The 14,702-nt window shown below is 43.1% G+C and overlaps 1 protein-coding gene across 1 annotated transcript in view; it reads left to right on the top strand.

The window, feature by feature from the left end:
* adissp (adipose secreted signaling protein) overlaps window positions 1-14,702 on the top strand; it is a 35,883-nt gene that overhangs the window by 15,072 nt on the left and 6,109 nt on the right. The window contains exons 4-5 of the mRNA XM_034106075.2: window positions 5,729-5,867; window positions 11,456-11,581. Coding sequence (XP_033961966.1) covers window positions 5,729-5,867; window positions 11,456-11,581 — 265 coding nt within the window. The remainder of the gene's footprint in view (window positions 1-5,728; window positions 5,868-11,455; window positions 11,582-14,702) is intronic.

Genomic DNA, 14,702 nt, shown 5'->3' with positions numbered 1-14,702 from the left:
CATATTTGGCGCAAGTTGTGACTTTAGAAAACTCATGGAGGGAAGTGATTTGAAAGCAATACATGAGACATCATGTCAGGCCTTACTCTTACATTGAAAGGCAATGTCAGTGCATAACAGGCACTCAGAATATGACTGTTATCAGGCTTTTCATGCAGCAAATAATTAACATGATAATCTAGACTTGATTGCTTTGCGAGTCACACTAAAATACTGGATATCTTTCTCCTCATTAGATAATGAGCATCCTTTTCACCGACTCAGTTATCAGTTGGCATCCTCACATGCTCCCTTGGATCAGAAAGTGTTCTGGAGTAGTTTTCTGCCTACAGACATTATTCAGGTCCCATCTGCTTCATGGACGCCATGTACAGCAGATCATTTCATCCAAGTCCATCTTCCTGCCAGGGTTATAAAGTCTTTGTGGATCCGATTCAGAAGGAAACCAGGCAATTAAAAGCGCCTGATATACTGTAAAACAGGGACGAAAACATGAGCAGGTTTCTAAATTGAAACCCCAAGCCAAACCAAGCTATAGATGAAAACAGATTTGTTACCACCACGGAATCAAAGTTTGAAACTTTTTCCTGAAAGTCTTGCACTCAGTCCTAATTCGAGGCTCTGCTTCCCGATGTTCCATGTTTTTCAAGTGATGGATATAATCAGAAGTTAACTCTTTGATGTAGCGGGGGTTAGTGTCCTCAGTGTCTACGACCACTGACGAGCTTTATCTGCGAAACATCCAGGAGAAGATTAAAGTCTTTCCTCATCAGCGTTAATCTCCTCTGTGGGCTATAATGGCACTGAACAATGATATCAGACTCCTCATCTGTTCGCTGCTGTCAGCTCTTAAACCCTGCAGGGGCTCAATGGAGGAGCCACGCAACGGCAACACAAGGTGGCGAAAGCTTTCAAAATGTTTTTAACTCATGTGGAAAAGGGAAACTAATGTCTGTGTCTTTTAATGTCACATCAGTGACAATTAATTTGTTTCAGCTCTGCCAAATTGCATTTCCCCGTGTGGGATTAATAAAGCATCTCTTCTTCTTCTTCTTCTTCTTCTTCTTCTTCTTCTTCTTCTTCTTCTTCTTCTTCTTCTTCTTCTTCTTCTTCTTCTTCTTCTTCTTCTTCTTCTTCTTCTTCTTCTTCTTCTTCTTCTTCTTCTTCTTCTTCTTCTTCTTCTTCTTCTTCTTCTTCTTCTTCTTCTTCTTCTTCTTCTTCTTCTTCTTCTTCTTCTTCTTCTTCTGACTTCATTAACATGGAGGCTGCTGATGAGAGAAAGATGAACTACTCTTTGAGAGGTTGCTGTTTACAGATCTTTAATCCTTGTTCTGGAACAGTAGCATTTCTTTAGGGCTTTTACCTCTATGAATTAAGAGTGTTGTGAATTCATCATTTAACTTTTATTTACACTGAAAATACATGGAGTGAAATGTCTTGGCAACTGTTGTATTGATTACCTTTTAGTACAGATACAAGGTTAAATCTTTAATAATAAATTCCTTCAAAACCTTATTATCCGCTTCAAAGCTAATTAGCTAGCATGCTAGCATGAGCATGCTAGTGTACTGATGTTAGCATTTAGCTTAAAGGTCTGATGTGCCTCACAGAGCTGCGAGCATGGACACAGCTTAGTTTAAGGATGTTTAGTAAAGTAATAAACGATAAGTATTTTGTCTCCAGCTGGATAATAGCTTCTTATCGTACTGATTTTAATATAGATAGAGGACCGTCAACATGTCTAACAATGGTTTTGTCTATCTATGGCAGCTGGCACACCTAGAAACATGGTATGACTTTAGCTGACTTTGTTATAATTGCTTCTCCGTTTTATTAACGCTTAATAAACCTTACTTTGTAATTTCTCACCCCATTTCCTTCTGCCTTTAAATGTTCTTAATGACACTCTTAAATGTTAATATGACTTCCCCAGGGTGAAGTGCACTAATCTGCCTAAATAGAAGACAGACGCCTTCAGAAAGCTTTCAGGTTAGCCTTCCTTTTCTACTGTTTCTCAGTTAAACCAAAAGCCCAAGGGGAAGTTCTGTACAAGCTCAGTGTATCTAAGCTTTGAAACGCATTCAAAGCCAAATCAATTTGCCTAAAAGCTGCGTGTGCCCGTCATTTAAATGGACTACAAACATGGCTGTGACCTTCACAGTTACAGAGCAGCCTGTCCGTGTGAGTGTGTGTGTGTGTGTGTCGAAGCTCTTACAGAGTGGGAGCAGAGTCCTGTCTGAGCCTCATTGTGGAGCTAAGGGGAGGGCTGCTGTTGCTATGGAAATGGACCGGGGGGGGTGCACAGACCAAAGACGAGGTGGGAGTGTGTGGGATGGAAAGCATGCATGCAACAGCTGTATGAATAACAGTTTTGAATTTCACTGTAGTAAGTACGTCAAAACATCACTTTATACGTGGTAATGTTTCTGTGGGTGAAGATGGTGAATTATGGGATGCTAATGGCAGCTGTCAGCGTTACAGAGATCAGCAGGAGAAGTGCTGCTGCAGTGGCCATTTCAGGTTGGGTGAATTAGACATGTTTATGGTTGTGGTTTTGTTGGTTGCACATTAGACTGAATCGTGTTACTGTGAGAAACCTGGTTACGGGATAATGGATGCAAGGACGTGTAGCTGCCTTCAGGAAGCAGTGCTATAAAATAAAAATATTAGAGAGGCTATACTGATGTTTTATTTAGGGTTAAAGCAACTCCTATTAACATTTTATGAATCTACTTTCTGCATGTATTGTGAAAGGCAGGGTACATGAACGATTACCTGTATCTTACCCTTCACTACTCAGCATTGTTTCTTAAGGAGTCTGTACCGAAACCCTTTGTTTTGGGTCAGTCACCCTGTTCTTGTCAGCGTTGTTTAGTAGCACCTTTTAAACGTTCGATAGGCAGGAGTTTACACTAAAAAGCACTGAACAATCCACAGTATTGTGCTGTTTCGAGTAACTAGTGAACATAGGAGCATCTAACGTTTGCATGTAAAGATATTAAGGCCGGGAGGAGGTGGAGACCAAAACGGAGCTAACAGGAACGTGAACATTGCATTTCAATAAAACAAGTGGAGACTCCAAATAAATGCTAATGCTGCTTCATATATTCTGGATGTTTTAATTGACAACTGTTTGCTAATACGTTCCTAACACCAACTCTGTCAAGCGGGTGATATGTGATTGTTGCGTTTCCAGCATAATTAGAGACAGCAACCAGAACACAATGTTTACTACAGTCACTCTGGGAGTTCATCAAGTTATGCTTACCCTGAATATGACTTTAGCTCAAGTTAGATAATCTGTTTAAGATGCATGACAGCACTGAATTAAAATCACCATCTGGAGTCGCAGCAGAATACATTTTAAACTCTAGCTTTGCCAACAGCTGTAAACCAGAATGTATTCAACGCCTCATAGTCAAATGAAAAAGAGAGATGGCATTTCATATTCACTACTGACTGAATTCACTTGTTTAACTGGATATACAAGTCCATCAAATGTGTGGCAATTCCCCGTTAGTTGTGTGAATAATTGCTCCATTGTTTGGGAGGAACCATGAGCTGTTTGTGTCTCTGGGTGTGTCTCTGGGTGTGTGAAAGCAAGCGTGTGTGTCATCGCTCAGTTGTGCAATCGTACACAAATGTTAAGCAACTGAAATCTCTCATATCGGTTATTGCTTTTGAGTCTCTTGTCGTTGAAATGTGCCGTATAACATCATTTAAAATACATTTGTCGGAGTCTCTTCTCCGTGTCTGGACGTGCGTGGGACTATACAGAATGATTGTTTTCTTGCAGTGTTGCTTCTCTTCTCACTTCATGCTGTTTAAGCCTCTGCTCTAACTGGAGGTCCTTTGAGGCTAAATCTGCCGTTTCCAGCTCTAGGGGTTTTAGGCTTATCTCTCGTCGCATGCGCCTCCCTCCGGTCTCCTCCTCTCTCTCTCGCTGTGTCTCTCCTTTTTATCTCGCCTCCTGTGAAGCTTTCTTCAACCGGCTCTGTGATGACTCCCTCATGAATGTTTCTCTTTGTTTTACACTAGGCTACACATCATGTTGCATTGTGGTTTTTATGAATTGAAAAGGTGTGAATTGTTCCTTATTCAGTAGCAACAAGAGACAGTGGGTGTTTCTCAATGTCGAGGAAGGCTGCTCCAGAGCCACTATTTCAAGCATACTACGTCATCGAATCCCGCCGAAGGACTGTTCCAATGTCCAGCATACTTGGAATTCTATCGAGCCCTGCGTACTTCGTTTGGAGACATTTCGAGGCTGCACATGTGTAGACTTCGGGTGTTTGTCATGTCTTCCGAGTCACTTCCTTCAGAAGCTAGACAAGAATCCTTCCTGGCATTCGGAAAACGAAGAGTGGAACAGGCGAGCAAGTGTGCGTCATATGAGAGGCCCCCTTACATTTTCCGCCACAGATTTGGGGAAATTGGTCCGTGCGCAAAGCATTGTGGGGATTTTAAGGACACGAAGTCTACCCATGTGCAGCCTCGAAATTTCCCCCAAACCAAGGACGCGGCCTCTGTGGAATTCCAAGTATGCTGGACATTGGAACGGTCCTGCTTCGCCACTTGATGACGTAGCATCCTTGAAATATTGGCTTGGAAGCCAGTATCCTCGAGATCAAGAAACGGCCTCTGCAGTCTTAAAACCCCCACAATGCTTTGCGCACGAACCAATTTCCCCAAATCTGTGGCGGAAAATGTAAGGCGGGGCCTCTCATATGACGCACACCTGCACACTTGCTCGCCTGTTCCACTCTTCGTTTTCCGAATGCCAGGAAGTATTCTTGCCTCGCTTCTGAAGCAAGTGACTCGGAAGACATGTGCTACCAAGCAAGCGTCCTCGACATTGAGAAACATCCAGTGTTGTGTTTGGTTACGTCAGTTATTTCTTCTTTATTTATTGTCACGTAAAACCTAATGGATAATCTTGTATAGGGCCAATATTGATTTATTGGTTGATGTTTTCTTAAATTAATCAGTTCCCAGATGCAATGGGGAATTCTTTTTTTCCAACCAGTTGTCCCAATACCTAAGGATATTTAAAGGTCAGTAATAGAAATCGGAAAGAAGCAGAACATAATCGCTTTCCACAAGCTGTGACCGGATAAATGATTGGTGTTTTTTCCTTAAAAAAACCCTGAAATGGTTAATCAATCAAACGTTTTTCTTTGCATCAATTTATCAATTAAAATCTCTCAATTTTTGTGACCATAAATCCCTTTAAATTAAATAATTTGATTAAATCTGGATATAATGTTTACGGCCAATTTAAAATGTCTCCTTCCTTTGGGCGCATGTTTCGGGTCGTAGAGCTTTTTGAGCGTGTCATCCTCCAAACTGCTGTAGAAGGTGTGACCATGAGTAAGATTAAGCTCTTGCATTACTTCCAAATATATCCACACGAGATTAGTATTATTGGAAGATTTTGGACTTGATTAAAATCCAGGAGCTCGCACTTGAATTGCCAATTTGGCAGAGGTGAGGGGGATTAAGATCACCAGAGCAATAACAAATGATTTCAATTAGAGGACTCCCTCAAGGAAAACTCTGCCAGTGCTTATGAGAATGACTTATCCACTGGGAGGCCTGTTTCTCTCGCTATAAACCCCTCTCTCCGCATGTCACAGGAGGATTAGCCCAAAGTTTGAGTGAGAGTGAAAGACGGCCATTGTTTTTCCTCTTAATCCCAACTCTTTCCCTTTCAACTCCCTCTCTGCAGGTCGGCTTCCTAAAGACGCAGCACCGGTATGAAATAGTGTTCACGTTGCCCGATGTCCCGGCTCTGGGGAAGGAGGTGTGTCCGGCGCCAGTTCCCAGTCCACACCTCCGGATCACTGATATCACACCGGCACCGGAGGGTAAGGCCGTTAGAGGAAGATGAACAGCTCACAAATAAACATGGCAGAGTCCGTATACATTTTAAAGAAAGCATTATGAACACAGAAGAAAACATGCTTAAGTTAATACCATAGCTAAATGTTTGATCACTTATACAGGGTTCTTCCTACGGTCATTAGAAACCTGGAAAAGTCATGGGAATTCAAAATGCTAATTCCAGGCCCTGGAAAAGTTTTGGAAAACAATATTTTTCACAAAGTTTTGGAAAAGTCATGGAAATGTAACTAAAGTTGCATCAAATATCATTTATATTTTATCTAATCGCCAAAATAGTAATACTATAACGATAAGAAATACTGTATCGTATAGTAATGAAATGTAAAATGGCATTTAACTGACGAGGTGTTTTGCCACTGAGAGATTTGAGTTGCGTTAGCGTGTAGAAGCTAGTAAGCTACTATTTGATTTGTTTTAGATAGGCACGACATGTTTCAGATGCAGACCTTATTTTCCTGTTCCGTGTTCAAATAAACCATTTTCAGTGGAACGCTGAGAGAGTAATTTGTTTGGTCATGGAAAACTAGGTAAAGGTCCTGGAGAAGTCATGGAAAATCATTGGTGAAAAGTGTATGAACCCTGCTTCTAGTAATCTAGTCCAATGACTCGCCTTGGATTCTATTAAAACTTAACAAACACTAAACTCTATATTGCCGTCTGATAAGCGGTACCTCAGCATCAGGACTAAAGTGTTATCCCACTAAGACTACTTAACGCCTGAGCTTGCACCATTTTTGTATTGTTGTTGTTTTTTCAAATGTGTTTTCATGTCTTGTAATTGCATTGTTGACGAACCTGTGTTTGTACACCGTAGTTTTACGTTAGTAGTATATGATGGCACATTAAACCTTTTGAATCTTCTGAAGATAGGAAGCCTTGTCTGCTGGTCCAATCACGGTGTCTCTAACCCTTTTAACCTTTTCTATCTACATTATTAACTGCTAATGAGAGCAGGCATACTGTGCTCACAGTGGGGCAGTCGGGGTCAGGGGGAATTCGGCGATTTAAGACGGAGACAAACGTTTTTTACCTGAAAATTGGGGGAACTTTTTTCAGCCCTTGGTTGTGTCTGCAGTCTCTCTCTCAGGCAGCGCAGATACAACTTCCTAAATGCTAGATCCAGCGCAAACGACAGTCATAGCTTTCTCAATCAGAAAGGACAAGTGAAAGAAGCAAAGGCAGCTGTTTATCAGACAGAAATATCGTATCTTTGTATCTTATCATCCAACATTTTGTAAACATATATGGACTTGCATTTATGTAACTTCTTCTACGTCTTTCCACCACTGCAAGAGGACATATTATGCTCCTTTTTAAGGTGTGTAATAATAATAATTATTCCATATATATATATGAAGTGCTTTATAAAGCACTTCATATTTGAATGCAAATCCCGAAGTGCTACAAGTAGTGAGCATGAACAGTATAAATAAACATTACACAACACGGTGGGATTAATTAAAAAGCAATACAAAAATAAAAATAAATAAAAATAAAAATAAAAGGGTGATAAAAATGTCTAGGCAAAGGCTCTTTTGAAGAGATGGATGTATGTATGTTGTGCCTCTACTGTGACATGTTTACAGACATGAGCAATTTGGGGATCAGTGTCTTACAAAACTACTCTCGTACATGCAGAGTGCGGGAACCTGGGTTCGAAACCACCAATCTTACAATTAGTGGACAATTTGCTCGGCCGTCTGGCAAACATTATGTTGCATTACGAGATGTTTTTTCTCCTTCTTGAAGTTCATTCAAGCTGCAAACAACACTCTTTTGTTGAACCCTTTTAAAAAGGTGTCTTAAAGTTAGGAGCTTTAAGCTTTCCCTGAGTCGTATATACGAGACAACATTTATCCAGAGTGTAATTCCCAGAAACAAGTTAAGTATGAGCCTGTCTTTGTGGCAGGAAGAGCTGATGTGAAGTCATTCTCTCTTGTTGCACCATTATTATGTTTAGCTGCGTGCAGGACCAGATGGCGGAGGAACAGACGGTGTTCGCTCAGCAAGCCGTCTCTGAGGAATCATAGAAACTAAACTCCCTTTCAGACACTTTCCTGTGTTCGTGTTGTATCCCTGTTGTCGGAGGTGGTAAAGCTTCTAAACATCTATTGTACGACTGTTATGTTCCCTCTTGGCTAGGGGTACAAAAGGTACAGGGTAACAGCGGCTGGAACAACGACTAACCTGAAAGTGTTTGAGTCTTTCCCCCCGCGTCACTAAACCTGCAGATTTGTGCCAAAGGTGATCGTCTAATGTTGCTTGGATTCGTTCCCCCTAAATGAAACTGAAGCAGGTTACTGACCTTAAGTTACTGACTTACTGTAACTTACTGTTACTTCTACTTTACTGTAACACCCTTTATACCAGCGGGGCTACATTTCACTGTATATTGCACCTTATACTGTTTGATCACATGTCACAAATAAAGCTGATTGATTGGTGGATTAAACTCTCTCAGCTTACATTGTCCTTGTGTTTAATATATTCATACTCTTCTGTATTAATAATATAATACATTTATTTTGTAAGCGCTTTTACAGGTGCTCAAAGTCGCTTTACAGAGGTAGTAAAAAAAGGAAAGGACAACAATTAAATAGTAAAACAACAATCACACATTAAAAGAGGTATTTTATTCGGTTCTCTTTACCGTTTTTATCGTGTGCTTTTTCAGTTTCTATATCGTTTTACTCGGCAGGCGTTTTATTGTTTTTATCATTTGTTTCTTGTACTTTTACTCGTGTTTTCCCGAAAACCCTTTGGCTGGCTTCGGGGTATGAAACGTGAGATATAAAAACAACCTCTCTGTTACGAATGGGTGAAGCAGGTAGGACTCAAAAATGCAGAATAACGAAAAGCGAGCTTTATTAAATAAATTAAAGCTGTGGCAAAACAAGGCAGAATCCAAAATATCCAACACCAACGAGCAGCACAAGGAACACAGACCGTGGAATGACATGGAGGGGAAATAATGAACCGACATGGAACACAGGGGAAGACTAGACTAAATACACAGAAGGGTAATCACAGAACAAGACACAGCTGGGCAGGGGAGGAGAAACACAAGGACAACAGGTGAACACAATCGGGTAATCAGGGAGGGAAACAGACAGGCAGGGAACGGGGGTGAACACTTTACACAATAAAACCCAAGGACAAGAAAAACACCAACACAGACAAAACTACAAACGTGACATAACATGAGAATCGTGACAGAACCCCCCCCTCAAGGGACGGATCCCAGACGTCCCAAAAAAAAAAGTCCAGCAGGGTGGGTGGAGGGGGACCGGAGGGAGGACACATAACTAGGGCCAAGAAAGGGTGGGTGGGTGGAGGGGGTCTGGAGGACGGGTCTCGGGCGGACGGCCCGGGAGCAAGGCAGAGACCAAGGACGGGGTCTCCGGCGGAAGGCCCGGGGGCAAGGCAGAGACCAAGGAGGGGTTCTCGGGTGGACGGCCTGGGGGCAAGGCAAAGTTCAAAATGGGGCGAAGGCCACAGCGGGCAAACTCAGGGGGCCGAGCATGAGGGCAAAAGCAGCGGCAGGAAGAGTCAGGGGGCCGAGGACGAAGACCGCGGCACTCAGGGGGCCGGACTCGAGGGAGAAGACCGCGGCTCTCAGGGGGCCGGGCTCGAGGGAGAAGACCAGACAGCTCCGGAGGCCAGGCAGGACCCGGTGTCGGCCGAACAGGAACCAGAGCCAGTGGGACAGGCTTCGGCAGGATCCCCCACGGAAGAGGACCAGTAGTTGGCAGGACCCCCGGTGAGACAGGTGATGGTGGGGCCTCCAACGGAACAGGACAAGGGGTTGGCAGGACCCCCGGCAGAAGAGTTGTCGGCGGGACCCCCAGAGGAACAGGACATAGGATTGGCAGGACCCCCGGCAGGAGAGCAGTCGGCGGGACCTCCAACGGCACAGGACATAGGGTTGGCAGGACCCCCGGCAGAAGAGTAGTTGGCAGGACCCCCGGCAGGAGAGTAGTCGGTGGGATCTCCAACGGGACAGGACAAGGAGCTGGTAGGACCCCCGGCAGAAGAGTAGTTGGCAGGACCCCCGGCAGGAGAGTAGTCGGCGGGACCTCCAACGGGACAGGACAAGGAGCTGGTAGGACCCCCGGCAGAAGAGCAGTCGGCGGGGCCTCCAACGGCACAGGACAAAGGGTTGGCAGGACCCCCGGCAGGAGAGTAGTCGGCGGGGCCTCCAACGGCACAGGACATAGGATTGGCAGGACCCCCGGCAGGAGAGTAGACGGCGGGACCTCCAACGAGACAGGACAAGAAGCTGGCAGGACCCCCGGCAGGAGAGTAGACGGCGGGACCTCCAACGGGACAGACATACGATTGGTAGGACCCCCGGCAGAGGAATAGTCGACGGGGCCTCCAACGGGACAGGACATGGAGTTGGCAGGACCCCCAGCGGAACCTCCAACGGACCAGGACATTGGGTAGGGACTTGAGAAGTGACTCGAGAGGGGAACTAGAGACGGAACTCCAGAGGGGACTAGAGGAGAGACTAGAGGAGGAACAAGAGGAGGGACTAGAGCAGGGACTAGAGGAGGGACCTCGAGAGGGAACTCGAGAGGGGACTGGAGGAGTGACTAGAGGAGGGACTAGAGATGGGACTAGGGAATTGACTAGAGGCGGGACTTGAGTAGGAACTAGAGATGGAACTCGAGAGGTGACTGGAGAGGGGACTAGAGAAGGGACTTGGGAAGGGACTAGAGAAGGGACTTGGGAAGGGACTAGAGAGGTGACTAAAAGGGGGACTGGAGAAGGTACTAGGGAAGTGACTAGAGGAGGGACTTGAGAAAGGAATTGAGTAGGGACTAGAGAAGGGACTAGAGAAGGGACTATGGCAGCTGGGACCAGGACTGGGGCCGGAACCATGGCTGCTGGGGCCGGAACTGGAGCCGCTGGAGTACGGGCTGGAATCCTGGCCTTGCATCTTCCAGAGACCTTCAAAGCAGCCTCTTTACCCCGTCTAGATGAGGCGTTCTTCCAGGTGTAAAAAATGTACTCCAGAGAATACCCAAGACATTCCGCCTGTGGGGCCAAAACATTGAAATCTGCTGAGTCCAAATTTGGTCGGTTCATTCTGTTACGAATGGGTGAAGCAGGTAGGACTCAAATGCAGAATTTAACGAAAAGCGAGCTTTATTAAATAAATTAAAGCTGTGGCAAAACAAGGCAGAATCCAAAATATCCAACACCAACGAGCAGCACAAGGAACACAGACCGTGGAATGACATGGAGGGGAAACAATGAACCGACGTGGAACACAGGGGAAGACTAGACTAAATACACAGAAGGGTAATCACAGAACAAGACACAGCTGGGCAGGGGAGGAGAAACACAAGGACAACAGGTGAACACAATCGGGTAATCAGGGAGGGAAACAGACAGAAAGCAGACAGGCAGGAAACGGGGGTGAACACTTTACACAATAAAACCCAAGGACAAGAAAAACACCAACACAGACAAAACTACAAACGTGACATAACCTGAGAATCGTGACACTCTCTCTTTACTTGTGCTTCTCTCTGTGTGTTCCCAGGAGGTCTGAAGGTCACGTGTGAGTACATGGCGCAGCAGGAGGGCGTTCTGTGTGAGGAGGTGCTGCTGCTGAGCGAGACCAACCAGGACGTCTGCGTTAAGGTCAAAGTTCACGCCAGAGTCATGGGTGAGGCTGCTTTACTCACACAAGTTATTATCTTTGCAACACACTGCAGCTTGTAGGTGAGCTCTTGTTATCTTTTTGAGTGTGTTCTCATTCATGTCTTAAGGTTCATTTATTTCTATGGGACAAATCAGACACAAAGGCAATTACACATAACCGCTAAAAACAAAAAGAGAGTTCATAACAGAGATACAGGGTTCGTACGGGTGCTTGAAATCCTTGAAAATGCTTGAAATTTGACGTGGTGTTTTCAAGGTTGGGAAAGTGCTTGAATTTTGGGAATGGTGCTTGAAATTGAGATAAAGTGCTTGAAAATGTAAATGCTTTACTTTTACAATAAATTGCTGTCTGACTGAATAGTTTGCTTTTTAGATTAAAAGAAAAGCATTGCTTCGCTTCTACATAAAACAGCTCCGCTGCGGCCTTCCCGCGCTATGCGCGCGACCTGCAAGTGTTTGTGTTACGTGTGACCTGGGCATTCTGATGAGAGATAGATGACTGTGTGCCAGGAGGTTGCAGTTTCAACGAGCGTTGGCTAGCGGAAGACAAATACAAGCCATGGCTAAGACGAGGGTCAAGCCCACGAGTAGCCTCCTGCAAAGTTTGCAAAAATAACGATCCGAGAGTCTGCGCTGACGAGCCACATGAAAGGTACGCCGTAAAAGAGCATTATTAGCTGAATAGCGAACTCGATTGAGGGATAATAATAATTGCAGGGGACAATCATTTCAGAGGAGCGTACCTATGTTATGTGCGTTACAGTCGCCATCCTGTGGTGTTCAGAGGATGAAGCTCTCACGGCATTTCATGTTATAGTCACGAAATATAATCTATTGATTCGACACAGAGCGATTTTGAAAGCAATGTATTTCTACTGGTAGTATGTGTTTGTGCCTAAACCAAATGTGACTTGCTCTATCGAAATCAGTCACATTGACCCGAAGACACATTTTCGTTTGTATTACTGGTCTGGGGGAAGCTCGCGAGTGTGTTTGTGTATTTTTGCGTTTGTGTACCGGGGAAACACTTACAAGAAACACCGGCGGCTGTTATGCTTGCTGTGATGTTACATTAGTCCGTTCTCCGCTTGTAATTATGCCGAAGCTTCAAAGTTGTATTTATCATCTGAATTTGCCGAAACAAGTTTAATATTCTGAAAGCCAAGACTTTGTTTATTTGAAAACAGATGAAAACAAACTGTCTTTTATATAAAATTGAAGGATTATACAAGTAAAACTACATTTTGCTTTAATCCCATGTAATTGTAGAATGAACACAGTCTTCCTTTGAAGATGTATAAATCAGGTGTCTTGAGTAGTCAAAATTACCTACAAATCATTGGACACATTTGTAAATATTATTTTCCACTTGTTACCATTGTGAGTCTATTTTTATGCAGCTCTGCGTGATTTTTGTGGCTACAATTCAGACTAATACACTACCAGAGGTGGAATAAGTACTCAGATATTGTACTTGAGTAAAAGTACAAGTACTCAGATTAGGGCTGGGCGATTTGGCCTAAAAATAAAATCTCGATTTTTTTTTTCTAACTAATGGACAATTTTCGATTTAAACCTCGATTTTTTCTGTTTTTTTCTAAACAAACCAGACCAAGGCAAAATTTAATTACATATTTTCTTTATTAACACAATAAAAAGTAGTCTAGGCCTATGTGAACAAATCAGTTGTTCAAGAATAAAAAAAATAAAATAAAAACAGCACCACGGCACTTGGCTGTCATTAATGTGCAAAGATCTTTTTTAAATCAAACTGAAAAAAAAATCTCGTAGGCCATCCCTGAAAAAACGTGTAAAATGAAATACAACAAATAATAAATAATGATAATGAAATGAATAATAAAAAAATACCCTCAAACAAAATAACATCCCTTTAACTTTCTAGGAAGTTGTCTTTCTACAGACCTTACACAGAACAGTTGTTTGTTCTATGTATGACCGCTTGTACCCGAACCACTTCCATACAACTGAAGTAGCACCTTTTTTAGGAATGAGTTCTTCAGCTGTGTTCGTGGACATTTGTATGGTACATCTGTCGGTGAAGCGGTGAATGTGATTGTAGTAGGCTATGTGACTACCCGATCTGCAGCTCTGCACATGCGCACAGTGTTATAAATTAAAATCAATGTTTTTGATGGCATAAAGTACCTTAAACATACCGTCAGTTTAAATGCTGTTTTATACTGAAAAACCAGAAGTTCTCGTGCGCAGTTGTTAAGCTTTTATTCTGAAAATCCTTCATCTCCGGTTAGCATTTAGCATGTGGCTAATATACCATTTACTATAGAGGTGAATTTAGTAGCGATATGACACGAGTGTTGCACACCGAAACCTACTGATTTCAACACTACAACTACCGTATAGACGTCGAGATATTATTATTGCTGAATAAAAATGAAGGTACAGTTTATTTGAATACGTTTGTTTACAGACGTGGGTAGCAATAGCATGAGACAACAACCGGAACTACCAGAAATGAAACCAGCCGTGAAGTTTTTCTTGTCTTGAGTATTGATTACAGCGTTCAAAACCATATTAAATGAAAAGTCATGAAAGAGATAAGGAGGAGAAAAGGCGTGTTTAGTTATATATGTAATGTACAATGTCTGAGTCCTCTGTTATGCTCAACAACGAACACAGCATAACAACAGCAGATCGGTCAGAGCTGCAGAGCGGGTAGTCACAGGCAATGTGGTTGAGTTTTGTGGCGTTCTGGAAAGTGAGAGAGTAAGCTACTACGGAGTCCCTTAAAGCAAAACAAATCTGCGGAGTCTAGAAATGTTTTAAAATCGCGATTTTTCGGTTCAGCCATTTCACAAACCGTAGGAAAGTAAAAATGCAAATTAATCGTGAAAACCGAAAAAATCGCCCAGCCCTAACTCAGATCTTGTAGTGAAATTATAAGTACTCAGATCTTGTACTTGAGTAAAAGTAGAAGTACCAGAGTGTAGGAATACTCTGTCACAGTAAAAGTCCTGCATTCAAAATGTTCCTCAAGTGAAAGTAGAAAAGTATTCTCATCAAAATATAGTGAAAGTAGCGACGGTAAAAGTAGTCGTTGTGCAGATTGGTCCATTTCAGAATAATATATATGATATGTTTTATAA

This window comes from Pseudochaenichthys georgianus, chromosome 18, assembly GCF_902827115.2.
Source record: "Pseudochaenichthys georgianus chromosome 18, fPseGeo1.2, whole genome shotgun sequence".
In the NCBI taxonomy this organism is placed as follows: Eukaryota; Metazoa; Chordata; class Actinopteri; order Perciformes; family Channichthyidae; genus Pseudochaenichthys; species Pseudochaenichthys georgianus.
This window is presented reverse-complemented; position numbering and strand designations above follow the sequence as displayed.